The sequence below is a fragment of the Lepidochelys kempii genome, chromosome 14 (assembly GCF_965140285.1).
Source record: "Lepidochelys kempii isolate rLepKem1 chromosome 14, rLepKem1.hap1, whole genome shotgun sequence".
Taxonomy (NCBI): Eukaryota; Metazoa; Chordata; order Testudines; family Cheloniidae; genus Lepidochelys; species Lepidochelys kempii.
Window position 1 is genome coordinate 15122893 of NC_136393.1, and position 27582 is coordinate 15150474.

Below are 27582 nucleotides of genomic sequence, written 5' to 3' on the forward strand. Positions count from 1 at the left end.
GGATTAGGAACATGGGCAGAGAATAAACAGAAGCAGATTCAATTTGGGAAAACTGCAAACTACAACATCTGGGGAAAAATAATTCAGCAGGCAGTTATTCAGTGGAAAGAAGAAACCAGAGAAGCAGGATGCTGAGAGAAAGGACTATCCAGGAGAGCAACAGCAAATGAGGCAGGAGTGTGCAATGTGATTAATGGTTTTAGAAAAGGCCAGTGTAATCCTGGGCTGCATAAACAGAGGCAAGGCAACCCAGAGCAAGGTAGGGATAGACGGCCCCTCTCTATACAGCTCTGCTACAACCACCCCGGAGTCATCACGCATGCAGGTCTGGGCACCTCGTTATCAGAACAGTATCGGCTAAGGGGAGTGATTTCAGAGAAGAAAGAAAAATTATCAGAAAGAAAAGGAGTACTTGTGGCACCTTAGAGACTAACCAATTTATTTGAGCATCAGCTTTCGTGAGCTACAGCTCACTTCATCGGATGCATCCAATGAAGTGAGCTGTAGCTCATGAAAGCTGATGCTCAAATAAATTGGTTAGTCTCTAAGGTGCCACAAGTACTCCTTTTCTTTTTGCGAATACAGACTAACACGGCTGCTACTCTGAAACCAAAAATTATCAGGGAGCTGGAGGGACTGGTTTACAAGGAAGGACTAAGAGAGTTAAATAAACCTGGCTGGTCTCAGCAAGGATTTGGGAAGGTGGGCGGGGAAATAAGTCTGCAAATCTCTTGGGAGGGGGAAGAATCATTTTATGGGCCTTACTAGGAGCAATAGGATGAAATGATGAATGGAAGAGCGGAAACGAAGCTTTGTGAAAGATTTCCAGAGGGCGAGATCTGGGCATTCCCCCATCATGAATGTCTACCAAAGAAGGCCTAAGAGTTGTCCCTCGATCTGTAACTCAGTGTGTAGCATGATACAATACCCAGGCACAGCAGTAAAAGGTGAAGGACAGAGGGGGCTGCCTGGGCTCCATTAGCTTGTGTTGCCACATCACACGGGGGCCTGCTGTCATTAGTGCACAGACCTAGATGGCGTTGTCCCCTGGAGCGGTTACTTGAAAGAGACACAGTCTAGCTGAGAGAGTCTGAGCACAGGCCCAGGAGCTGGAAACCCTATATTTTAATTGCGTCTCTAACTCTAGCTCGCTATATGGCCTTAGGTAAATCTCTCTGCACTTCAGTCTGCCATATCAGAGATAGGTGAATATAAATGACCCGTAACTCCCAGGGGGTTGTGGGGCTCGTTAGTCTGTCAAGTGCTTTGTCTTTATGATGGTAGAATTTGGAGTCTCCAGCAGGGATCAGAGCCCCACTGTGCTAGGCGCTAGAGAGAGTGAGGCAGTTCAAGTGCTGGATAGTTTACAATCTAGACCAGACACGCACAGGACGGGAGGAGACACAGGCACAGAGCGGTGCAGGGACTTGCTCAAGATAAGATGGTGGCCGTGTGTTGTTTTTAGGATTCTCTCTCCTTTGACAGGTTTCAGAGTAGCAGCCTTGTTAGTCTGTATTCGCAAAAAGAAAAAGAGGACTTGTGGCACCTTAGAGACTAACAAATTTATTTGAGCATGAGCTTTCGTGAGCTACAGCTCACTTCATCGGATGCATTCAGTTACTTTGAGTTACTGGCCCAGTACTGGAGCATTGAGAATCAAGAGCAAATCTCCCTGCAATAAACCCTTTCTCCTCTCTGCAGCCACTGCCCCAGGGATGACAAGCCGTCTGGGATGGAGGGCTAGTCTCAAACCCCTGCTCCCAGCCTGCAGCATTATGGCTGGTGTCTGAAGTTGTAAATGTTTAAAAATACCTCACAGATGCCTTTCCTGAACTTTGACCCCCTCCAGGCTTATCCTCCTATCAGCCAGCCTGGCTCAGGAATGTGCAGCCAAGATCCCGCAGGACTCACACTTTGTCCAATCTGGGCAGGGGATGGGAAGGGGCTAGTCTGATGCTGTTGATCAAGAGATTCCCAGAGGAAAAGGGAGAATTAATGCAGATCCTCTTCCTTCCTAGGAGGACATCCACCCCCAGGAAGAGGTTGCTACCTCTCTTTGGGGCTAGTGGCACCAAGGCAAAATAATAGGTAGTTTATTTTTTATGGCGAACTTCAGGCAAAGAATGCACAGATTGCAGCTCCTGTTAGTGAGGGGCCTGAACCAAACTCAGATCTGAATAGCTCCGGTAAGCAGGGAAGCTTGGAATTAAACTCTGCCATTTTGCCCGTCTCTGTTGTGAACTGAACCAAAACGCCATATGCAAACACCCCAGACTCTGGGGAATTCAGCATTGGAAGTACACAGTGAGGGCTCCTGCCTCTCAAATCCACCCTTGGCAGTTATGGGGGCAGGTGGCAGCAATTTGGGGTAGGATTCAATTGGACACAGGAGGATCTGCAGTTTCCAGCAAAGAAGGGATTCAAAGATGTGTCAAGGGCAGGGAGCTATAAAATATACCTTGTAAAACACCCTCTCTCTACCCATTGTAAAAGGGATCAGGAATGGCTCTTGAACTGGACAATAGGAAGGGAGCAATGTGGTTTTTGTTCCTTCTCGCTCCCATCCCCCTTGTGGACTGCGGACCTAGACAGGTGAAAGAGGAGCAGAAATGACCTCTCTACTCTACATTGCCCCCTGCAGGGGGAGAAAGGGACAGATCAGGTACCAAAGGGCAAAATCTGAGTTTTCCCCACACACATCCAGGTGATGTAAGGCAGGCAGTGAAGGAAAGAGCCCTCAAGGGAGTCTGAGATTAAATGGAAATCTGCAACAACAGCGATGTTCTAAGAGATGCTGATATGTCTGCCACTAGGGTTAATTCAGGCCCATGGGGTGGGGGCAGTATGGAACAGCTCTGAGGATAGAGCACTGGAGAGGAAAAAGTCACATCCCAACACTCACAGGGAGAAAGGAACTGTTGGACCAGCTAGTTCCTGGGGACTCCCAGAGATCCAGTGGGATTGGAGCATTAATGCAGTTCACATCATCCCCAGGATTTATCTGCATCTGGTGAATTCCCCACTGGTCCTTTGACTCTGGCATTCTAGCATATTGGACAGTGCTATGAACAATGTGTACATAGGTACACAGGAGTGTGTGTGTTGGGGGGGAATCCCTTCTGATCTTGAAGCCGGAGACTATCTGAGCCCTTGCCTGAAGTGGGGTGCTTTAGCCCTGGGGCTGTAGCTACAGCCAGCCGAAGCAAACCCGATATGCTGTACTGATGTGAGTCACTATCACAGCGCGTCACTGCAGATACTAGTGGGCAGAGTGTTTGCCAGCCCCTTCTGAACCCCAGCGACAGCGTTTGCCTCACTAACCTCCTGGGGGAGGAATCCCACAGCCCTCCTGCGCTTTCTTATGGGTGTCCTAAATGGACCTGCAGTTAGTGTCTGCCAAGGACCTCTCCATCCCTTAACTGGGGGTGGAGAGAGAGTACAAAGCATCATCCATTTTCACTGTGGGGAAAAGAACCCCAGCGTGGTGCAGCCCCACATCTGCAAGCCTGGGCTATCAGGGTGAGGAGAGGTGGACTGGTGGGACAGGGGAGCTGAAGTGCTGGACAGACACAAGCTGGTGATGAGATGACAGGAGAATGCAAGGAGGTGCCAGCACCACAGGACCAGGTGAGAAGACACCCAGACCCAGAGTCCTAAGTCCACATCTTCCCACATGAACACCTGACCCTAAGCCCACTGAAATCAGTGGCAAGACTCCCAATGACTATAGTGGGCTTTGGATCAGTCCCTCTTGGTTTCGGACAGCACAGACTGGGTCCCCACCCCCACAGTCCCATTCATCTCCTCACACTCCCTGAGGGACACCTCACGTAGCTCGCCGGCACCTTCAAGGCACAGTGCGGTGCTTGACACAATTATTTTAGGCCGCGCTATTCCTCCCTCCCTGCCAAACACCTGCTCTCTTGGGGAGGGGGAAGGAGATTTTATTAGGTTCCCCTCATTGTCCAGCCTCTGCTTTACTGTTCCATATGCTGTGTCCTGAACTGGCCATCTGTAGGAAGGGCGGGCAGCTGCCTAGAGACCAGCTGGGGATGAGGTTATGGTGGGAGGGGTCCACCTCCCCCGTCCCGCCGCAAAGTGAACACCACATAATACACAGTTGGTGATTTACAGACAGGGTGGAGGTATCAGCACAAGGCCCTGTTGGAACAATAGAGGGAGTTTAGGTGTGTGGGGAAGCCAGGAACCCTGCCCCACAACACACACACACACTCACTCACTCTCAACTCAGAGCCAATTCATTCCCAACAGCTCAACAGACCCACTCACACACGGCTGTGGGGTGGGGGAAGAGCAAAGTGAACAGGGTGTGTCTGAGCAGCACCATTGTGCATTTCTATAGCTCCTCACAGCCCCCCAGAGCAGCAACCAAACACCTATTAGACCCCACTGCACTCCAATGAGGCTGCTGTATTATTAGCCCCCTCACCCCCCATATTGTTGATGGGATAACTGAGGCACAGAGGGGTTAAGGATACTGCTATAAGGCAATGACCGAATCAGGAAAAGAACCCAGGAGCCCTTGCTCCCAATCTTCTGTTTCAACTACTACAGCTGGCTGCCTCCCTGTATGCTCACCTGCCCAGGGAGCAGAATGTAACAGAAGAGTGGACAGACAGGGTCAGACACAGGGACACACTGAATTACACGAATCTAAAGGTGAGAAGGCTATGACGAAATCTCTGGCTTGGCAGGGACTGGGGCCTGGGGCGTCCCCTTCCACCTCAGCCTGGTATCCCAGGCTGGATACAGGCACGGGGACACCTCCTAACTACCGGACCTGCCCTTGGAGGTTGCCTTCTCTCTTGTTCAGTCCCTTCCCCTCCCCAACAGCACCTGCAGGTCTCATGTGCATGCGTGCAAGGGGGTGAGGGGGGTTCACCCTCTTGACTTCCAGCCTGGATTTCAGGGAACTCCTTTGCTCCCTTTGTGTGGCTGGGCCTGCTCACATTACGGCTCCTCAGAAGGAGGCTCTGTCAGTGCACAGGCCCCAAAGGCCACGAGGGAACCCGGGCCTCAATCTTGCTCTCATTATCTTCCATGGGCCACGCTTTAAATCAATCAGACCGATCGGATCAAGGATGGGCCGGACAGGAAGATTATGTGGAGACATCAGCCCGTCCCAAGGACTGAGTTTGCCATGCTAGCACCCAAGACCTGCGGGGTAGAGCAGAACCAGGATTGGGTCAGGACACTGTTGGGCAGCGGTGCCGACTCAGAACAGCCCCATGCTCAGTGGAACCCATTCCCTGAGCACAGGGAGAAGGTGGCCAGCAACTGGACAAATGGAGGTGTTCTCTCCCACCGCCCATGCTCCATGCCCAGACCATTACCCTTAACACTAAACCCTCAAATGCTTTGGGTTTGCCAACCCCTCCTCCAGAGTTCAGTCACTGTGATAGCTGATTTCCATCACCTCCATGCTACCCACTGCAGCCCCTCTTCCTCTGGAGCGCTTCTCAGCACTGGCAAGGGCTCTGATCAGCAGGCTGGATGATGTGGGAGTGTGGATGGTGATACAGATGCAGGAAGGTAGGAGAGAGAGGTCCTGGAGGCCAAATTTAGGCTGCTAGCTAGGAGATTAAAGTCCTGGATTCCATGGTAGCATTCTCTGAAATGCAGGGTCAAGCAGAACGGCAGGGTCTCAATGCATGGATGAAGCAATGGTGTTTGGAGGAGAGATGTAGATTTATTAGGAACTAGGGAACATTTTGGGAAAGGAAGAGCCTATACAGGAAGGATGGACTCCACCTAAACCAAAATCGGAACCAGACTGCTCGCATGTAAAATTAAAAAAAGGTCGTAAAGGCGTTTTTAAACTAAGGGCTGGGGGAAAGCTGACAGGTGCACAGGAGCACACGTTTCAGACAGACATCTCTTAGGAGAAGATTTATTAAAGGAGACTATACCCTAGTAAAGATGAAAGGATACAAGCTGATAAAGAGAAACAGTCAAATAAAAAAGAGACCACTTCAATTACATCACATAAAGGCAGACAACTAAATATTAACAGATTTTATAAGTGGCTTGTATACAAATGCTAGAGTCTAAATACCTACATGGGTGAACTTGAGTGCCCGGAATTAAATGAAAATATTGCTATAAAAGGCATCACAGAAACTTTGTGGAATGATGGTAATTAATCGGACATGGCAATACTAGGATACAAAATATATAGGAATGACAGAGTAGGTCTTGGCGGTGGAGGAGTGGCACTATATGTGAAAGAAAGGTCCAATATAGTAAAAATTTTAAATGAATCAAAATGTACAATAAAATCTCTATGGATAGAAATTCCATGCTTGAATAATAAGAGTACAGCCATAGGAATATACTACTGACCACCAGACCAGGATGGTGGCAGTGACTGCAAAATGCTCAGGGAATTAGAGGCTAGTAAAACCAGAAAACCCAGCAATAATGGGGATTTCAACTATCCCCATATTGACTGGGTACATGTCACCTCAGGACGGGATGCAGAGATAAAATTTCTAGACACCAATAACGACTGCTTCTTGGAGCAGCTAGTCCTGGAACCCACAATTCTTGATTTAGTCCTAAATGGCACACAGGATCTGCTGCAAGAGGTGAACCACTCAGTGATAGCGACCATAATGTAATTAAATTTAACATCCTTGTAGAGGGAAAAATACCACAGAAACCCACTAGAGTAGCATTTAAACTTCAAAAAGGGGAACGAAACAAAAATGAAGAAGCAAGTTAAATGGAAATTAAAAGGAACAGTCACAAGAGTGAAATGCCTGCAAGCTGCACGGAAACTTTTTAAAAACACTATAATAGAGGCTTAAAACTAAATGTATACCTCAAATATAAAAAAACAATGAACAAGAAGACCAAAAAATGTTTGTTTCAAAGCATTGGCCACCATGGCTAAACAGAATAAAAAAGAGGCAGAGAGAGACAAACAGATATCCTTTAAAAACCAAAAGTCAAATCCCACTGAGGAAAATAGAAAGGAACATAAACTCTGTCAAGACAAGTGTGAAAGCATAATTAGACAGGTCAAAAAAGAATTTGAAGAGCAACTATTGAAAGGAACAAAAAACAAAAGGTTTTTTTTTTTTTTTTTTAAAAGTACATCAGAAGCAGGAAGCCTGCCAAACAATCAGCGGGTCCACTGGATGATCAAGGCGCTAAAGGAGCCGCTGAAGAAAAGCTAAATGAATTCTTTGTGTCAGTCTTCACTGTAGAGGATGTGAGGGAGATTCCCACACCTGAGCCATTATTTTCACATGACAAATCTGAGGAACTGTCTCAGACTGAGAGATCAACAGGTGGTGGTTTTGGAACAAATTGATAAATTAAACAGTAATAAGTCACCAGGATCAGATGGAATTCACCCAAGAGACCTGAAGAACTACTAGTTGTAGTATGCAACCTATCGCTTAAATCAGAGGGTAAACAGCGAGGTGTCAAAGTTTGCAGAGGATACTAAATTACTCAAAATAGTTAAATCCAAAGCGGACTACGAAGAGTTACAGAGGGTGACTGGGCAACAAAATGGCAGATGAAATTCAATGGTGATAAATGCAAAGTAATGCACATTGGAAAACATAATCCCAACTCTATATACACAAAATGATGGGGTCTAAATTAGTTGTTGCCTTCAAGGAGGAGATCTTGGAGTCATCATGGATAGTTCTCTGAAAACACCTGCTCAATGCACAGTGACAGTCAAAAAAGCTAACTATGTTAGGAACCATTAGGAAAGGGATAAATAATAAAACAGAAACTATCATAATGCCACTACAGAAATCCATGGTACGCCCATGTCTTGAATACTAAATGCAGTTTTGGTTGCAAAATTGGAAAAAGTACAGAGAAGGGAAACAAAAATGATTAGGGGTATGGAACAACTTCCATATAGGAGAGATTAAGAGACTAGGATTGTTCAACTTAAAAAAAGAGATGACTAAAGGGCAATATGATAGAGGACTATAAAATCATGAATGGTGTGGATAAAGTGAATAAGGAAGCATTATTTACCTCTTCACATAACACAAGAACCAGGGGTCACCCAATGAAATTAATACGCAGCAGCTTTGAAACAAACATGAGGAAGTATTTCTGCACACAACATACAGTCAACCTGTGGAACTTGCCAGGGGATATAGCGAAGGCCAAAAGTATAACCGGGTTCAAAAAAGAATTAGATAAATTAATGGAAGATCGCCATAGATGGACCTATTAGATCAGATGGTCAGGAATGCAACCCCATGCTCCGGGTATCCCTAAACCTTTGACTGCCAGAAGCTGGGACTGGACCACAGGGGATGGATCACTTGATAACTGCCTTGTTTTGTTCATTCCCTCTGAAGCATCTGGCACAGGCCACTGTTGGAAGACAGGATAGTGGGCTAGATGGACCATTGGTCTGACCCAGTAGGTCTGTTCTTATGTTCAGATGGAAAGAGGAAGCAGGAATCTCCTTAAAACAACCCCCCAGATCTCAACCAGTGTGAAGGAGAAAGAAAAAGCCACTACAAGGAGATGCCAGATGTGTTAGGGAGACAGAGCCAGGTGGGCACATGAAATCAGGACTGGGGCACAGTAGGATGGCCAGACTGGCACCAAAGATAAAGACAAATCCTGCCTTTGCCAAAAGCAATGCATCATTCCTTCTCTATCTGCCAGAAGCTGTCAGGCAGCTAGGACTCAGCCTCTGCTCCCAGCAAGCAGCTGGTAACATGCTGCCACCCAGCACCTATCCCCTAAGGTGCCTGTACCTTGCCTTGGGTCCTCCTTCCCACCCTTACACTACCATACCACAACAGCACCACACTTACCAGAGGGTTCTTCCTGGCCCGGGGTAAAGCTTCCAAGTTCAGCCCAAACTGGAGAAAGGCCAGGGCTCCCAGGCTTGGGGCTTACTGGCTTACAGTGAGCAAAGGCAGTGGTGCCCTGCCCTTCCTCAGGCCCAAGATGGTCATTTATCCCCTGAATCCCAGTGCTGCAGGAGGGGTAACGGCCTCCAGGGAAATCCATTAAGTAAACTGCATCTGCCTCTTCCAACCTCCAGCACAAATCAGACCCTGCCCTTGGACAGACCCTTTCCTCCAAGGGTCTGACAGAGCTGCATCAGCACGATCCATTGAGTCGCAGGAGAAGCAGATGCACCGAGGGGGTGAAGTGGCTTATCCAAGGGCACCGAGTGAGTCAGTAGCAGGGTCAGGAATAGAACCTAGGCCCCTGGTTTCATCACTATACCACTCCTTGTCCCAATGGGAAAGGCCGACCATCTCTGCGTGGAGACAGACTGTATTTTTACGAATACAGACTAACACGGCTGCTACTCTGAAACCTGCATGGAGACAGTTTCCAGAACCCTGTGCTGAGCTCCCTCTTACGGGGGCTGTATTCCCCCCATTCAGTTACAGACACAAAGGGGTGGGTAGTAGGAGGCTGGACCACATGCTGATCCTTTGCTCTGGCCCATTCCAGACCAGCTAAGCAGTGCTGGGACTCAAGCTGAGGCCTGCCAACCCCCTGGAGCCCCTGCCAGGAACCTGATCTGTTTACTCATTAAAGGAGCAGCGAAGGTGCTTGTTGAAAATGGCCCCGGCAAGCCCGAGCAGTGGAGAGGGCAGGAGCTTAGCATAGAAAAATCTGCCCGCTGACTAGTGAGTGGAACAAATTGTAGAATTCTCTCCCGCCAGCTGGGGTGGGACAGTGGAGAGAGAATGGGGGGGGGGGGGGGGCAGGGGGGAGGACAAACAACAGAGGTGGGTCAACTTTCATTAGGCCCATTTCACTCCCCTCCCTCCAGAATCACTGCTGTCCAGTGTACAAGCGACCTTCAGCCTGGCTGCTCTGGCATAAGCAGCTGAGTGCACCCACCCTCAGTGAGACAACCCACTGGGGAAGGGTGCCTTCAGATTCTCTAGCCCCCTGGCCAGCAGGCTCTTTTGGGATCTGCACCGGCCCCTCTAGAAAGAGGGAGTTGAAGGGCACAAGCCCTGAAAGTCACAGCAATCCCAGGCTGGAAAAGAGCATGTGCGACTTGCACATGCAGAGGCACCTGCCTGCTCTCAGCGTAACAAGGAAAATGATTGGAGGCAGAGCTCCCTCTCTTGATCACCAGCAAAGGCCCTTTCCCGCACTACAGGGACACGGTGACGCCTCCCATCTAGCAGGAGACAGTCAACGTTCACCTAAGGGAACACGCAATGGAGACAAGGAAACCAGGCTCTGATTTAGCCCTGTAGTTTCAGGGCTTCAGGCCAGCGCTGCTAGAAAGGCAAGAGGGGCTTGGTTTGTGATCAAGCCAGGAAGGAGCACAGACATAACATGTGGGCAGGGAGGTGGGAATCCAGAAACTTCCCTGCCCAGGTTCCAGACTGGGGGTGAAGGGAACAGGAAAGAGAACAAAAAGGCACCTCCAAGACACCCCTCCATGTGTGATCCAGCAAGTGCTGCTAAATATAGACATGGAAACAGATGCTGGGAGACAGAGTTATGAGGTTATTAGGGAGAAATAGAGCATTAGCTCAGAGAACCGGCAGTGCACAAGGAAATGGCATGTTCCCTTCCTAGGGCGGAGAGCAAACTCAAAGAAGCATGTCACTGTACACACGCATGAACATGTGCAGATGGGTACTGGTGCCTCCCCACATCCTGCCTCCAGTTCCTGAATGGAGCTTTGGAGATGGCAGGTTAATGCTAGCATGGTAAACATCCCACTGCATGCGAATAAGGACGCTGGGGGTGAGGAATCAGCCCCAGGGGGCAGCCTGTTCCGCATTTGTCTCTGAAATCCTACCCCTTGCCAAATGGACAGCAATCAGTGGCAAACCTTTCCCAGCAACTGGGCCAGACCTATGTATGCATCAGTGACTCTGGGTCAGCTGGGCAAGGGAGCTTTAAAAATCAGGGCTGTGCGCAAAGGAGCATAGCGAAGGAGGTAATAGAGGGGCTGCCTACAGTATCAAGGGCTGTAGCACCGTCTAGGCTTCAGCACAGCTTGCAGGTGTGTCTCAGGTATCATCTACACTGCAAGATGCAAGATTTAACCATACCAGGGGACACTGCCATTGTAACCAGATCCCTCAGTATGGCTGCATATGTACCCCAGCCAAGCCCTAAGGTCCCATTTACACTGTGCTCTCAGTGGTAGAGCTTTTCTGGCAAGACCAGAGGTTAAGCATGGCTTGCTGGAAAGGGGCTAGCACAGACAAAACTAGAGATGCTCCTGACTTTTGATCCAGATCCAAAATTCACCCAAAGCATCTAGATCTGAGGGTTTAGTTCGGTAGTGCATTTCCATAGCCAATCTGGGAGCAGGCGCCTTTCCCAACTGGCCCTAAAATAAAGTCCCCACACCGTAACAAACAAAACAAAAAAGCACAACCCCAAACCTTACCCCCTTCCTGCGGCTTGGATTTATTAACAAAGAAATTAACAGCAGCATTAAAGTTCAGTTCACACTTTCTCCTCAGGTTTGGGTATACCTAGGCGCAGGGTTCCTCCCCAAGGGCTAATCACACCATGCCCCAGATGTCTCCTCAGACTTACTCCCACCTCCCTTATATCCAGGTAGGATGGACAAGCCACCTGCTCCAGTTAAGCCGCAGAATCCACTTAACCCTTTCACAGCAGGATCAACGTCTGCTAAGAAAATGGGTGCCCCAGACAAATGATCGTAGAGAGGAGCTAGGCATGGAATAAGTTTCATTGCCTTAACTACAAGATCTCTTTGCCCTAATTGCTGTGGCACGAGCCTTACCCTGTGCTGAGTATCCTTAGGTCACAGGGCTCAAGCTTGCCCTCTTAGGCAATGATTAGCCAATGCAAGAACTCTGGACCATTTCTGAGGGCAGAAGTGCACAAGCTTTAGGTCACATGGCCACCTCTCAGCCCATGGGACTGTACTGGAAGAATTTGAGCATGCACATTGCTAGCCAGACAAATTGCACCCTCAGTTTATTTCTGTCCCTAGGACAGCGAGACACTCCCAACATTAAAATAATTTCCTTCAGCGGTGGGCATGTCTCACACACGTTATTCTGCAGAGCAGATGACTCAGAATAGTGTTACCGGCGGGTGGGGTGGGAAGCTTGGAGATGCAGCACAGAAGCCAAAAGACTGGGGAATAAGACACATGTGAGGGGCTGCAAACGGTCCTAGATGCACAGGCTGAAATAAAAGAGAGAGACTGGTGGGGACTGCGGCACTGGTGAGCTAACAGATGTGGCATGAAGAGAGAAAAGTAGCTGGGGAACAAAGGCCTGGACAGAGGGTTTGAGTGGGGACAGCACAGGGGAGCCGCAGGGTAAATGGTTAGGGAATTCGGAAGTCATTTTAGGCCAGCCTGCCTTCACACACATACACAGGCAGCTCCTCACTAGATCACACTGACATTTATATGGTGAGCTTATGGATTTGTTTTGAAGGCAGACGTAGAAGCCAAAAACCATTATGCAACTTCTGTGAGTTTGCAGCACCCACAGGCAAATGCAAAGGGCAGCATTACAAAACCACGGGAATTTTCACACCCCAGACAGTGCTCTGCTGCCCTGGGCCTGACACGCCAGTCCATATTTGTTTGATCACCTGCTCCGCAGCTGCTGCCACTGCTCCTCAGGACAAAGCCCATCCAGAGAAGGGACGTTCAAGCTTTATAGCACAGCTGGAGGACCCTGTTGGGACAGTGGGGTCGGAGCTCAGGCTCAGAACCAGCTTGTAAGATACACAGGCTGCACAGGATGGCTTCACACTCCCATGTTGTGAGGCAGCGACCCCGGCAGGGCTTTAAGGAACATGCTTTAGCTCACGCCCAATGTCTTTTGGTGCCTGCGGGATCCTCGAACCTGCTCCACACCCAGGGAGAGCATTCCAAGGAGAACATCTTGCTCTTTTATCTTTCCAGCGCCTCTTCGCAGCTCAAGCCTTTATCCCTGGCTGCAAACAGCTCCTTGCACACTCACCCCTGCCTGACACGTGAGCTGTACCATTGCTCATCCTTCTGGTAATCCCTGAATCGGGGCAATAGACTCAAACCTTCTGCCAGGAGATTAGATTGCTTCGAGCTGGGAGGTGCCAGTCATCTCCAGACCTGCAACTTGCTGGAAAGCCTAGAGACTCAGGTGAGGCCCATGCTGCATTAGAACCCCAGCTCCAAGTGGGTCCTTGCCTCCCAGCTGGAAAGTGATGTGGGTGACTTGAGGGTGAGAAGGCATGCGTCTCCTGCACTTTTGAGGTACAGTCCCTGCTTCCCCCAGCCAGGATCCCCTTGAAGAGTAGGGGACAGTGGTTTCTTCTCTTTTCTACTTTCATACATTTATGCTGCATTTTGCCACCAGCAGCTCCAGGGCTGGCACCATGCCAAGGCAGGCTGGGTTCTTTTAAAACAAAACACAGCATGGAAATGAACATATAAAGTAACTCGATGCATTAACTCTTCCCAGGCCTTTCCAGAGTGTGGCTGGAGACCCAGCATTGCACGTTCCAGAGATTCTGTTCCAGATGGAAACCATCTTCTACAGGAGGTTCCATCAATCGACACTGGAATTCAATAATAAAATTGAACCTGATGCAAGAGAGGAGATCTCCCCTCCCCTAAGACCCTCTCAGCAGCACAGAGGGCAAGGAGGGGTGAAGGGAGGCAGCAAAGAATCCTGCTGTCTTGGGCCTCAAAACACCTCCTAGGGCATCACATAGGGACAAGCAGAGCATGTAGCTCTAGCACTTAAGAGCGTGAAGGTGGGGCAGTGCAAGAATGCAAGACCTCCTGCTCCCCCAACCTTCCCAAGGACAAGTTTCTCCAACTCTCCCTATCCTTCTGCCAGTCAGACTCTTCAAGAGCCCGCTCCAAAGCCTGCTGCAGGCAGCGGGAGCCTTTCCACTGGTCTATGGAATTCGGATCAGGCCCACGGAGCATGTGAGCTGGTGCCTTTGGCAGACCCCACTGAGCTGTTGGAGAAAGTGGGGGTGGGGAGGGGGAGCAAACAGAAAACTGGAAGGCAGGAGTCTCTGGCACAACAGAGCATGAGGCTGATGCCACTGTGGGTGCGCCCTAGATAGCATTTCTGGTGCAGTGCTAGAGATTTTCAAACTTGGACAATGGTCAGGAATCCAAGGGAAAGGGAAGAAAAATTAATTCTGCTCTTGACCGTCAGGTGGCATCTTTTCCCCCAGTAAGCAGAGGGCAGCAGCCAACCAGGCAGCACCCTGGCAAGGAGGTGAGAGACCCAGAGAAGCCATAGCAGATGCCACGGCTTTAGTTGACCTCTCAGCTGCAGTTACCTGGACTTGACTTTTAGGTCCCGAAGCAGCATAGTGAGCCCAGAGGAGAACAGGATGCAGAGCATGTAACAATCTAAGTAGAGGAGAGAAACCAAGGGTGGAAGCCGCCTCACGGTCTGAGCTGAAGCAGTCTTGAGAGACTGCAATGGCAATAATATTTATTTCCACACACGCAAACCTTCGTTAAGGTGGAGTTAAGGCTGCAGATACAGATGAGTGCTTTGGGCAGACATTACCTTTCAAGGACGTTAGGAACCCAGAAGGACAGAGTCAAAGATGCATTTTTCAAGCAGAGTCATGCTTCTGAGTCTGTGTCTGACTCACTTCAGAAATTCTACCCTGACCCCAAATCCAACCCACCAGCTGCGATGCCAATAAACCTTTTCTGGTGGATTTGAGGAGGACAGAAAAATAAGGCTTATGATGGAAACTCAGGTGCAATGAGCATGGAGTGACTGCTATCACCCCATTTCCATTCCCCTATGCAAAGATCATAGGAGCCAGAGTTAGAAAAGACCCATTAGAGCATTATGTCCATCCCCTCTGCCAGGGCAAGGGAATGGGCCAGATTCTGATGTGAAATGTTGGGAGTTACACCAGTGTAACTGACAGCAGAATCTGGCCCACCCTGCCCCACTAGGGGATGTAACAGGCAATAGAACGTACACTGTCTTTGAGCCCAGATGATGCTCTAGACAACACCAATCCCACGGAAAATGCCTAAAGTTGGTGCCCAGGACCTCATGGGACAAAATGGTCTTTACACCACAGTAAAGTTTGGGACAGATAGTTTAGTATCTGTGTAACGCCAACAGACCCTGGTTGTCAGCAGGCAGGATCGAACCTGGGGCCTCCGGAGCTTAGTGCATGAGTCTCTACTGCATGAGCTAAAAGCCAACTGGCTGTTAGCTAAGGCTGTAGAGCAGACTTGTTCGTTTTTTCTCTCTCTCTAAGTGGTCTTGGCGCCACTAGATGGGACAGAACACCACACCCAGAAGGCGTGTGGGTTACATTCACACAGCCCACTACACGACCCCCAGTTATCCATACCTCGACCACTGATCTCTGGGAGCTGCCATTATATCTGGTGGCCGGGCAGTGCTCCACAGCATTAACGCTCCTCCATACTTCAGGCTTCCAGCAGCACTATGCCTCCTCCCCCTAATCCGAGTAAGGGTCAGACTTTGCACACAACAGCTGCCCATCATCCCCACTCCTGTGGTCTTTGGCTGAGCCTTGCCATGCCCCTTGTTGGCAGTTATTAGGCCATGGATGTCCCATGCTGCTCCCTGTATATTACTGGAGATGCAAATAAAATTCCAGAGGAGAGAGAGATGACATGGAGTGAGAGGGGCGTTGGGGAGGATGATGACCTCTTAAGAAAAGTGCCGCTCATCCCGGCCCCCCAGCATGGGAGGGGAGAAATACTGGCCCGAGTCAGCAGGCCTGGGTTCCACTCACAGCTCCGACACAGGCTCACGGGGTATCCTTAGGCAAGTCCCTTAGGGCCCATTTCTCAAGTGTAACCTCTAATTGTGTGTGTTTTGAGTTAAGGATGCTCAGTGTTAGATCCCCGGGAGCTGAAGTGGTGCTGAGCGGCTACAGCTGCCACCAAAGGTAAATGGGAGGTGAGCTCAGTGTGCAGCCCCCAGGAGCGAGGGGCACTCAGTGGCTCCCCACAGAAACCCCCAAACAGAGCAGGCCAGGCTGCCTGGCCCAGCTGGAACACCTGCGGTGGAAGTGATGCCAAGACCAGCAGAGCTTCGTTTGACCTAGCACCTTTCAGCCCTCCCCCCAAATTGTATCCCTCAAGGCCCGCTCTGCGGAGAGCTCAACCCCACACTGTTAAAAGGCAGCTGAAAGAGGAGCAGAGGAATTAAGGGCCACACAGCAATGGAGAGGAGAGGGATGTACTGAGAAATTAAGGGTCAGCAAGGGGGAACAGGTGCATGAATGCTGTTCTAGATGGGGACTGTGGCAGAGGAGAAGGCTCTCACACCTACAGCGGGGACAGAGAAGAGGCCAGGGCTCGGTGAGCAGAGGGAGGTGGAAGAAAAGGAGGTCGGTGAGGTCAGCTGGTGCACCCCCTATGGAAGGGTTCGATCCCCACCCTGGACCAATAGGGAGCCAGCGCAGCTGTCTGAGGCAGGGGTGGGGCGTGAGGTGGCCAGGCTTCCTCGTACCTGGGCACGACTGGGGGCAGCAGCATCGTGCACATGCCAGGGAGCTGGGACTCCTCAGGGAGGCTGCGGTGAAGGGAGTCCATCTGCATGCATGGGCCCCACTACTAGATGCTAGGGACAGCCCCTCCCCCGCTGCTTTGTAATGCAAACACCATCCCATCTGTTTGGTAAGAGCACAAAGCACTAGGGCTCTAGGGACGGGGCAGCAGCCAAGCTCCCAGGTCTTGGCACCACGCTGCCAGCCCGGCGTCTGTGGCGCCGTCCGTTCGGCCCCAGCCACCTGGAGCCCACTGGAGACTCAGACGCTGCCCACCCTGCAGCCTGGCAATTGTGTCTCTCTCTCTCTCTCTTCAGAGCAAATTCCAGGCTGTCATGGGGCCACCCAGGAGACAGGCTTCAGCCAAGGAATTACTTTCGCGGGCAGTGAAGCTTTAGGCCAAAGGCTGCTGCTGTTCTGACAGCTGGGATGTTGCCAGTCACTGGAACCGGCAAGATCTGTACACCCGGATCCCAAGCTGCCCCTGCCATGGCAGGCCAGGTGCGTGCAAGAGAGAAAGGGTATTCTCGGCTTCTGCGTCACTGTTTTAGAGGAAACACAACAGTTCCTCGTCCGCAGCCCCAGTGCCCTGACCCAGCCTGGTGTGGATGAGGTGGGGAACCCCCCAGGTAAAGCTTGACAGAACAGGAGGCTTCTGGCTTAGCAAGTTCCCTCTTCTCCTGTTGCTCCCACAGCTGCGTAGTGAGCCCTCCTATGGGTCACACAGTGGGTGCAGCAGAAAAGCGTCCTTATGCCAGGCCCCATAGTGCAGTTAACTCTTTAGAGACTGCAGGCTGCACACCTGTGCAGCATTCCTTCAGCTGGCAGCCTGATCAGTATCATCCTTGTCATCTGCACATCCCAACTGCTGCTCCAGAGCCCTCCGGAACAGAGTGGCAGGGATCTCTTAGCCTGCCAGCGAACTGAGGAGTCACGGGAAGGCATTTAGGATTTGCCCATGTCTTTGCTATCTCCTCAAATACAGCCCTCTGGGGACCTGCCCTCTTTACAGAGGTGTTTGCTCAAGTCATCTCTCATATGGCTCCTGGGGAAAAGGGGGCAGGATGTTTTTGTTTAGCTTAGCCTATGGCCGGGGCAGTGCCACTGGGAGGCACTTAGAGATGCCCGAATTAGGAAGACCCCCATCAGTCAGCTGCACGGTACTGCATCCATACCTGGGACCCTGTATTCATGAGATGGGGAGTTTAACAGTCAAACATGAGCAGGAGACCGATTTTCCAGTTAGCCCCAAAGCAGCAGACCTTGCACTTGCTGCATGGGAAATACCCACCACCAGGGTAGTTTCCACCAGCTGCAAGAGCCCTGCCTCCTGTTGGTGCAGGCACTCAGGGAGACCAATGGGCTTGCACCAGGCTAGTGTGAATGCAGCTCTTAAAGGGACAGGAGGTAGTGCCCGGAATGAAGCCCACAATCTCTTCCCTGCCTTAAGCACAGAATCCAGCTCCAAGAGCCTCCTTGTGCCAGGGCAGGCACACTCTGGACTCGGCCACCAGCACACGCACACACATGGCTCTCCAGAAGATTCCTTCCCCGAGTACAGCGTGGCCCAGCTCTGCCTTGCGATGTGTTAAGAACATACCCTGCTATAATAAGGAATAAGGACAGCCAAACCCTCTGGGAGCAGCGCCGGAACTAGAGCTTCATCTTCTATCTGCAGGAACTTTTTGGTATTGTAAAGCGCTGCCGGGAAAGGGAAGCCAAGCGATGGGACTCACTGTGTCCAGATAGGGGGGAGAGAAACCATGGGTGGCTCTGCCCAGCTTTCATTCAGGGTGCAAACCCAGAGACTGCACTTCCAATACACACCTATGAGGGGCAACCATTCAATGGCAGCAATGCCAAGACCTGCCTGTCAGAGGTACCCAGAAAAACACTCATTAGAGAGTGTTTGGGGGGAGGTGATGCAGGGCACTGCAAAGTGATGCGGGGTAAAGTCATCCTCCCCTAAACACAGCAGTGCCAGCCTACGCTCATGTGAGCACAGAGGTCTGACTCAGGGCTGCCCCATAGAGTCAGTAGGGTGCTGGATTTTCACCCAGGCCACTGGCCCATTTCTTAAAGCATCTCCCTGTTCAGCAGGTTGTGGAAGGGAGCCTGTCTCTCACCCAGGAAGAGGAGAGTGCTGGCTGCTTCTCGGGAGTTCATACAGGACCTAAATGGGGCCTCAGCTGCCAAAAGGCCTTGCTGCAGTCAGTGTGAACCTGCTAGCAACACGCTCCTCCTCCCGCAGAGCTACAGGCAGAGCTGGCCTGGTGCCAAGGGGCAGCCCTGCCCATTCAGTGAGGCGCTTTGGGGCCTCTCACGAGAGGTCAAGCAAAATGCGAGCGGCTGCCCCTCGCCTGCCCTCTGTGGCTGGCAGCTGAATTCTTACACTAACTCAAGGGGAAACCTGCGTAAGGGCTGACAACCTCCCCCTCCCCCCACCAAGCTTAACTCCAGCTGCCTCTACAAAGGGCAGAGACTGCCCCTGAACCTTGTACACCACGAGGACTGCTCTCCCCTGCCACCCATCCGGAAGATCAGACAGACATGTTGGTGGCTTCACAGGGACAGCAGCAATTCCCAACCCCAGCCCCCTTCCCCCATGGAGCTGGGCAATTCCCAGGAAGGGAGCGCTATCCCTTGTTCCCGCAGGCCCCTTATCTCCCTATTTGCTTCAGGCTTCTCTGATTGTGCTAGCAAGTGCAGCCACAGCTTTGCTAACATTCGGCCCATCAAAGCAGCCCAGCCAGGGCATGACTAGCCAAGGACAGGGATGGCCCTTTTCCAAGCACAACAAACTTTAGAGGCTGGCTTTGAACAGACACCGTATATTCACAGTAAGTTGATTCCTTTTGCAGACTCTGCTCCTGCTCTCTTCCCCACCCCCCACCAACCGTAAAGAGATTGGAAACGAGGGATAAAAATTGTTCCCAGCTCAAATAGCTGAACTCTCAGCTCAAGTGGAAGCATGCAGTAGGCGTGAGGAACGCATTCCTTCTGTCAGCAGGACCCTGCCCACCGGGAGAAGCAGCTGGCATTCCAGAGGTCCCAACACAGAGAATGCCAAGCGACCTTAACGGCTGGCACACGACTAGGCAAGCATTGGAAGAGACCTCCTCCATGGGATAGAGGGCCGGGGGTGAGGAAGAGGAGGACTAAATAATTTTAAACACCCATTAGTCTCCCCCCCCCCTTACAGTTTACTCTATTCCATCTGATTTGCATCCGATGAAGTGAGCTGTAGCTCACGAAAGCTTATGCTGAAATAAATTGGTTAGTCTCTAAGGTGCCACAAGTACGCCTTTTCTTTTGCGAATACAGACTAACACAGCTGCTACTCTGAAATCTATTCCAAGCAGTGGTTTAGGAGTAGGGCGATGTAAATACAGAAACCTTTAAGTCCATTTCTCTCCTTCTCACCCACATCAAGAAGTTTTTACAGCGATCCATGTAATACTGCCACATGCTTTAGAAGACTGTTAAATAGACGCTCAAGAGAAGCACTGGAATCTCTGTCACTTAATACTTAGCACTTCTAGGACACTTTCCTTCTGTAGCTCTCTTGGCACTTTACTAAGGAGAGTCAGGTGCTCACCCTTGAAGCCTAGGAATGTGAAGGAACTTGCCCAAGGTGACGCACTGAGTCAGTGGCGAACAAGGAATAGAAACTAGGCTGCCTCGGGGTTTTAAAACTAGACTAGAGGAAACATAAACCAAGCATAACGTAACAGAAAATAATCCTGCCCTGGCTGCCTAATGGCCTGGGTGATTCAGATTTAACAGAAAGCCATGGTGGAAGATGCAACTTCTTGCTTTGTTACCTGACATAGGCAGAGGATCTGCACAGGAAAGAATGGCTTGGCCCAGGCTTATGGACTCTGCTGCTTTAGCAGCAATAGACTCTGATGATTTCCATCCTTCCTCCACACACAGAAAGAGAATGAGTTCCCACATGGGGCTGATGGAGCAATGAATGGAGCTGCAATCCAAAGTGGAAGCAGATAATTGGCTGTTCCAGCTCATGGGGCACATGAGGCAGCACACACCATCTAGGAGAGGACCAGCTTTTAAACAGGGACACACAAACTAATGGTGTGGCCTCTTCTGAAATAACATGTGCCTTACGGGTCATGCCATCTCAAAAAGAATATGGCATTACAGGGGGATCCGAGATGGGCAATGAGAAGGACTAGGGACCTAGAGAAACTCTTACATGAAGAGAGATTGAAGAGAATGAAATTCCTTCACTTAGAAAGGTGAAGAGGGGACACAAAAAAAGTCTATAAAATAGCACATGATCAAGAAGGTAGATCTGTTCTCACCATCTCACAACACAAGAACAAAAGGCCAGCTAACAAGATTAAAAGATGACAAATTCAAAAACAACAAAAATAAATACTTTTTTCCCCACACGATACAAACTGTGGATCTCTACCGCAGGATGTCACTGAGGCAAACGCAATCAGCAAGATTCAAAGAGAGACTGGATATTTATATGGATAACAAGAACATCCAGAGTTACAATAGTTAAAGTTCACTAATTCTGGAAGAGATATTAAGCCTCATGCTTCAGAGCTTAAGGCAAACTAACTACTAAGGATTAGGAGGGAGCCAGTTGCAGGGTCAGTTTACCCCACATCTGCCTACTGCAGGGCTCTTAAACCATCCTCTGAAGCAACTAGTGCTGACCACTATCAGGAAATCGAGACTGGACGAGATGGCTTGTGGGACAGGTAATGCTCTTGTATTCCGTATAAGGCACAGGGGGCATTACCAGTGCTATTCTGTCAATGGCAGAAAGAGAATGGTGGCCACAGTGGCCAGAGGGGTAAGCCCCGCACTGCACCCCTGCCAACGCTCCACAGCTGGAAAGCAGGCAGGGGAGGAGCGAGCCAGGAACTCTCAGCCCATTGAGAAATTCTGGAGGGACAGACTAGCAAAGCAGTTCCCAAAGTGAGGTCTGTGCAGAGTTCGCTGTTCACATGGTGCTAGCTTGCCTGTTTGTTTCCAGCTACTGCATCACGTTAAAAGCTGCTAAAAATACATGTCTAACATTACTACTCCACATAAGGGACTGCTGTGGTTACCACAGGGATCTGATGAGACAATGGAAGAGGAAGTGGCCACTGGAAGGGGAGGAGACCACTGGACAAGCTCATTATGAATTATTTGTATTACCGGAGGAGCCCCAGTCATGGACCAGGAGCCCAGTGCACTGGGTGCTGTACAAACACAAAACAGAGAGAGCTTACTAGTACTCTACTAGAACAGAATCTACATGATAGAAAGGTTTGAGAACCTCTGGACTAGAACAATGGCAAATACCTGTATTTAGCAGGTTATCATGCCTTCTAACTAGGGACACTTGATACATACAATGTCTGGGAGCTCAGAAAGCCACTCTAGACACTTTGTGGATGGCTAAGATCAGTGTCAGGTTGAAAATATCTAGACTGCACAGAATCAGGTTCAAAGCCTAACAGGGTTGATGTAGCTCTTTATCCTTCCAAGTTAATACTGTTTTGCCCAACTGGAGCCTCTTCCATCCGAGGATCTCAAGGCACTTTACACACATGAATTAAATGAACCTCACAGACCTCCTGGGAACTTGGAAGCAGGAAATACCCATTTTCTTAGACTCTGCCTGCTCTGCATGGATATTAAAGCTCTTTCCCCGAGAGTATGGATTTATCCTAGAGTGCTTGTCAAAAGTTTCTCGTCCTCCATGCAAGTAGAGGAGAAACTAGTTGACTGCCTTCACCCCAGAAATGGCTAAATTTCAGCAAAGCTGTGAGCATGCAAACTTTGAAGACATTTTGCGATTCTTCAGGATGAACGACTAGCAAGCAAATCCCCCTGGTAAATTCCATCCAGGAGCCTGCTCTTGGGGCTCAGCTGAATTAAACTCTGTCTTCCCCTCATAAGGGCTGGCACAGCTTGAGAGACTTTCCCCTTTCCAAGGGACAATGGCCACAGACCCAATTGTTCTGCTGGTCTCCTCCCCCAGGAATCTAATCTTGTGACACCCCCCTCCCCAATCCCCCTCTTTTTTTTTTTTTTTTTTTTTTTTTTTTAACTCCAGGGCTACCACGCTCATCCCTGCCCAGCCAACTGGCTCATTGTTAACGAGCGCGTCCAGCCAGGAAAGTGATTGATCACTAAGGAGAAAAGGCCAAAGCCGTGACGGGTCGTTTAACAATTTCAATTAAACTCTGCAGTGCTCAGACACTGAAGGGGAGGCGAGAGAAGGAAATTAAAACTTCTACCACTGCTCCAGGTGACAACCCCAACAGCAGTAGGGTCCACGGGGAATGGCCCAAGCCCTCCCTGGATGTATATGGTTTGAGAGAACCCCTCCCCGCTTGCAGAGGTATCTACAACAATGGGCATCCCCCACACCCTCTGCCTTACAGTATCATACTGATGTCCCCCAGCCCCACAGAGCTGCAGGATTAATGTGCTCTCACCCACCAAAAAAAAAAAAAAAGAAGAAATCATCACGTGCTCCCGGGCTTTGAAATAATAGGTGCTCTGACCCATTTGTGCACCAACATTTTCCACCCCATGCACCGCCTAAGAATATGCACGTTGAATATTTAACTATGTGTCCCTGAACTTCCCGCTGCCGGGACTGGCGGCTTGATTCTCGGTTACGTGCAGCGACTTTTTTTAGGCCCAGGAGATCCCCGAGGGCTAATCACAGCGATGCGGCGCCGAATCCACTGAGACAGCAGAAGGACTCTTAGAGGGATTTTAAAAATCAGCGTCTCGGCCTGTCATATGGAAAGGCGCTTTAATGAGCAACAAAGGCAGCTAACATTCTGCTCACCCAGCATCTTAACAAAAAGAGAGCAAGCGAGCAAGAGAATGAATCATAAGGGATTGGGAGTAGAAGGCTCCTCTGGTGGAGGGACAGAGCCTCATGCAGCAGGGGAAACGTCAGACCTATCCTGCCGCCATGTAATAGACTGACCCCATCTCTGGCTGGGGGTTCAGCCCCTGTGGGGAGCAAGGAGGGGACAAAGCCAGAGCAAGGCAATAGAGAATGCTCTCCAATTGCATTTGATTGAGATAGAGTCATCAGGTGATTAAGGTCCTAGGATGGAGGGGAGGAGGCCAGCCTTGCTCCTTCCCCTCCTAGCATGGGGGCATTCTCACCTCATTGCATGTTACACCTCATCAGGCTCCCCTTTCAAGCCAAGCACACCAGCTGTGCCAGTTCCGGCTTCACTCCTTTCTTCCTTAGTATTTAATCTAGAGATAGACACTGGGGTTGTCCTTATTCTCAGCCCTTCCTTAACAACAGCTCCTGGTCTCCCTTGTAGGCATCACTAGCCTCTCTCAGAACGCTGTAGATTCTTATTTCCTCCTCCTCCTGAGAGCTAAGTATCTCTCCGCACTCTGACAAATCTGCATCATTGGGGTTTTCCCGTGCCACCTGGCCTTGCGATAAGCAGGTGAGCAGACCTGTGCATGATGTTCCCAATCGGCCGGGCTAGTTCCTTGTACTGACTGGAAAAGTTCTTTCCAATCTGCATTTGGTGCAGCCGTCTAGGGAGCGTTGTTTTGTTTCCGTAACCCCAGCCCTGTGGATTTTCAGAGGTTAACCCCTACCTCCTCCCGCTCAGCGCTTTGTAGTGTCTGACCTAGCAGTTTATCCCCACCTTGTTTTTATAATCCCCAGCCTCACTAACTTTTCCAGCACTGAACACACAGCCCTGAGCTGCTCCTCGTCTCTCCAAGTCAGTCTCAGTTATTCCCCCTCACCCTCCACACACACACTTTTCTCCTCCTATGAGCTTTCACGTGAATTCTTTTGCTCTCATGAGATGTGCCAGACTGACAGACCTGGCAACAGGATGCCTGTATCCATAGCACACGCACGGCACAGGCCGCAGGAGGGCAAGCTTCCCCTATGCTGCACCACAACCCTGCCCTGGATGGACACCTCCCAGGGTGAAAGGTTTGCTGGCTACCACTTGCCCATTCAGCCCTTAGCTTCTCTGCCAAGAGCACTATTAAATGTGGTAGTTTTTATGCTGTGAACACCTGTCTCTGGGGAATTGGACCAGGACCCACTCTCCCGACATTCACTTTCTTCCCCCCACCAGCTGGGCCCAGAGTCCACCTTAAATCCATATCCCTTCTGGTTGAAGAAAGGGTAGTCTTTTAACATTAGCCTTAAAGAGCATTTTAGCAGGATGGCTTTGTAGATCCAGCGTATGGTACTTCACCCTTGTCTCCCCACCAACCAAGACCATTAGAGTCAAAGGAGAATCTAGAATGTGTATTCAGAACTTCCCTGCAAACAGACACATACAGAGTCTCCAATTGTTCCCCAGTGGCTCAGTTATCTCACATGCTTTAGACTACCCTGTTTTACTTCTTCATCCTAATGGCTTCCTTATCCACTCAACTGATTAGTCCAGTTAGTTCACCTTTCCTCCCATAGAATATCAGGGTTGGAAGGGACCCCAGAAGGTCATCTAGTCCAACCCCCTGCTCGAAACAGGACCAATTCCCAGTTAAATCATCCCAGCCAGGGCTTTGTCAAGCCTGACCTTAAAAACCTCTAAGGAAGGAGATTCTACCACCTCCCTAGGTAACGCATTCCAGTGTTTCACCACCCTCTTAGTGAAAAAGTTTTTCCTAATATCCAATCTAAACCTCCCCCACTTCCCTTCTGCTGTCTTCTGTTGATTCCCACATTCATATGGGGAATATAGCTCCGTCTTCCTTCTTCTTAGCCAACACTCTGGTGTCTATATGCGCTGGGTGTCACCCGTCTCACATATCCCACCTACTCCAGGAAGAACCCCAAGAATGAAGGAGCTGAACCAAGATTCTGGAGCTGGACACCCCGCACTTTTGAGACATTCAGATCTTAACTTTTGTCCCTGGGGCCCCAGCTTTAGGATAAAGTTCAGACCCTCCCACCCACCTCCATTTCATTCCAATCACTATCCTGCATGGGGGTGTCTGGGACATGGGCTGCTGACAAGGTCCTAGTGATGCCCTGGTCTTTTGTTTATTTCTCTAGGTCCTCAAACCCTAGGAACTCCCAGTCTGTCTCCCTCCCCGTAGGTCACTGGGGCCAAAACTTACAGGGGCTTCTTCCCTGCTCCTAACCAGGAACTCATCCACTGAGGACACAATCTCTTGTATCCTGATCTTTAGGAGAATCAGTGCATGATCGGGACATGACTGCACAATGTACCATCCACAACTCTAACCATGGTGTTTCCTACCAATACCTCCTGCCTTCTCCTGGGTGTAGTTCAATGTCTTTTCCCCATAAGGAGGGCTGTGCTCCATAGGGTTGTGTAATTCTCTCCCCATCCCAGTGATCCTGCTTTCCTTTGTCTCCATTATACACAGTAACCCAGCTCTCTCCTTCCCCTGCCACCTCCATATTTCATCTAGGACCTTTTCAGCCCTTGAATGCTGCTTGGGGGGCCCTCTGGGCACCCATTCAACAGGCCAACAATGCACGCACATAACCAGTCCCCATGAGTTTCTTTGCTGCAGTGACATGGGTCTCCCCCTTTATCACAGCCTGGTCAGTACAAGCACACAGAACCGGCCTTAAATTCATTCCTACTTCAGTTCTGCAGCTGACCTTTAAGAGTATACAGGAAAGAGACGGGCACTACTGAAGGGTTAAACATTACCAGACTTAAAGAATCTCAAATTCAAGGCCTGACAATTGGTTCCAGTTGACTGGTTTGGATGGTAATTTTTCACAAGATAAATCTGACCAGAAGTAAGTGGCAATGACTGAAGGACTCTCTGCGCCAGCATGCCCCATAGGAGCTGTGCTGCTCACTTTCCTTTGGTGACTTTCTGCCACCCTTCCCCCCCATCTGTCCCCCACATTTCAGGGTTTCCACACAGAGGCTACTAGAAGCATCATCTTTTACATTATCAGCGAGATCTGGATTCACACCCCCAGCCCCTGACTGCAGAGTAGTCTCCACTCCAGTGCACGAGTGCCAGGCTTCACATGCCCTGTTCCCAAGGACTCTCACACCAAGGCCCTAGGAGTAGAACTCAAGCAAACTGACAAGAGATGGAGCAAGCAGCAATGCCCATGTTCTTTCAGCTCCCTGCTGCTGCATTAAGAGGCAAAGGTACTCACTGCTCTTGGATGCTTTGACCTTGGCCACCAGTTTCTGCACACCAGGTACATCCCCATTTTTCACAGCCTGGATCAGCTCCTGCTCTCGCCCCATCATGGACAGGTCGGAGTGGTAGGGGAGTGAAAGGAAGAGGTCCTCAGATCCCTCTGGTTCATAAAGCCATGGGCGTGCACGTAGCAACTCCTCAAAATGCTCTCAAATGGAGGAAAAGCCCAGCAAGAAAAATATTTTAAAATCCCACGGGACATAAAAAAAGCCTTTATAAAAAGATCTCTCCGTTAATAGCGATAAATGCAGCTAGGAGTCATTTTCCTTTTGATGGAGATGGGGATGCAGTCTGGTTAAAGAACATGCAATCACTTAAACAAAAAATAGTTCCATGCTTGGGGACTGACTCCCAACAGCAACAGGGCCCCACAAGACAAAGCCAGGCAGTTTGGAGGAGCGGGCCGGGAGAGTCTGCTTTGAGAAGAGTCTGGCCTCTTAACCGAACCTGTGTAAAGCTCTCAGAGATCGAGGGGTCATGTTTTGCTTCCTTCGCGCCAGGCTGAGCTGCGCTGATGATTCCCTAATTCTTCCCAAAGGGATTATGTGCTCCTTTCCATCTGGAAGTTATAGATCCTCTCTCTCTCTGTTATCCCCCTCATACTGGCATTCCTCTTGGTGCCGTCTCTGCCAGCCACTCTGCAGACCCCCTGCGCTGGCGGCGTTCAGAACCTTGGTCACAGAGCCCTAGAGGAGAGGTTGTCGTGGTGCTCCCAGTACCTGTGAACAGCAACAACAGGGTCAGGTTTCAAAGGCTATTTACTTATCAGCATCATTAAAACAGTCCACTGCGACTGCTTCTGTGGCCACGCCGAAGAACAAATAGTTTGACTATATTTAGTACCGGCAGAAGTCAGACTGTCCTCGTGCTAAAAGGGCTGCAGGAGCGGAG

At 50.1% G+C, this 27582-nt stretch overlaps 1 protein-coding gene across 1 annotated transcript in view; it reads right to left on the bottom strand.

The window, feature by feature from the left end:
* The window catches only part of CASKIN2 (CASK interacting protein 2), a 70700-nt gene that overhangs the window by 39285 nt on the left and 3833 nt on the right, over positions 1-27582 (bottom strand). Inside the window, exon 2 of the mRNA XM_073311864.2 lies at positions 26645-27410. Coding sequence (XP_073167965.2) covers positions 26645-26741 — 97 coding nt within the window. The 5' untranslated portion in view covers positions 26742-27410. The remainder of the gene's footprint in view (positions 1-26644; positions 27411-27582) is intronic.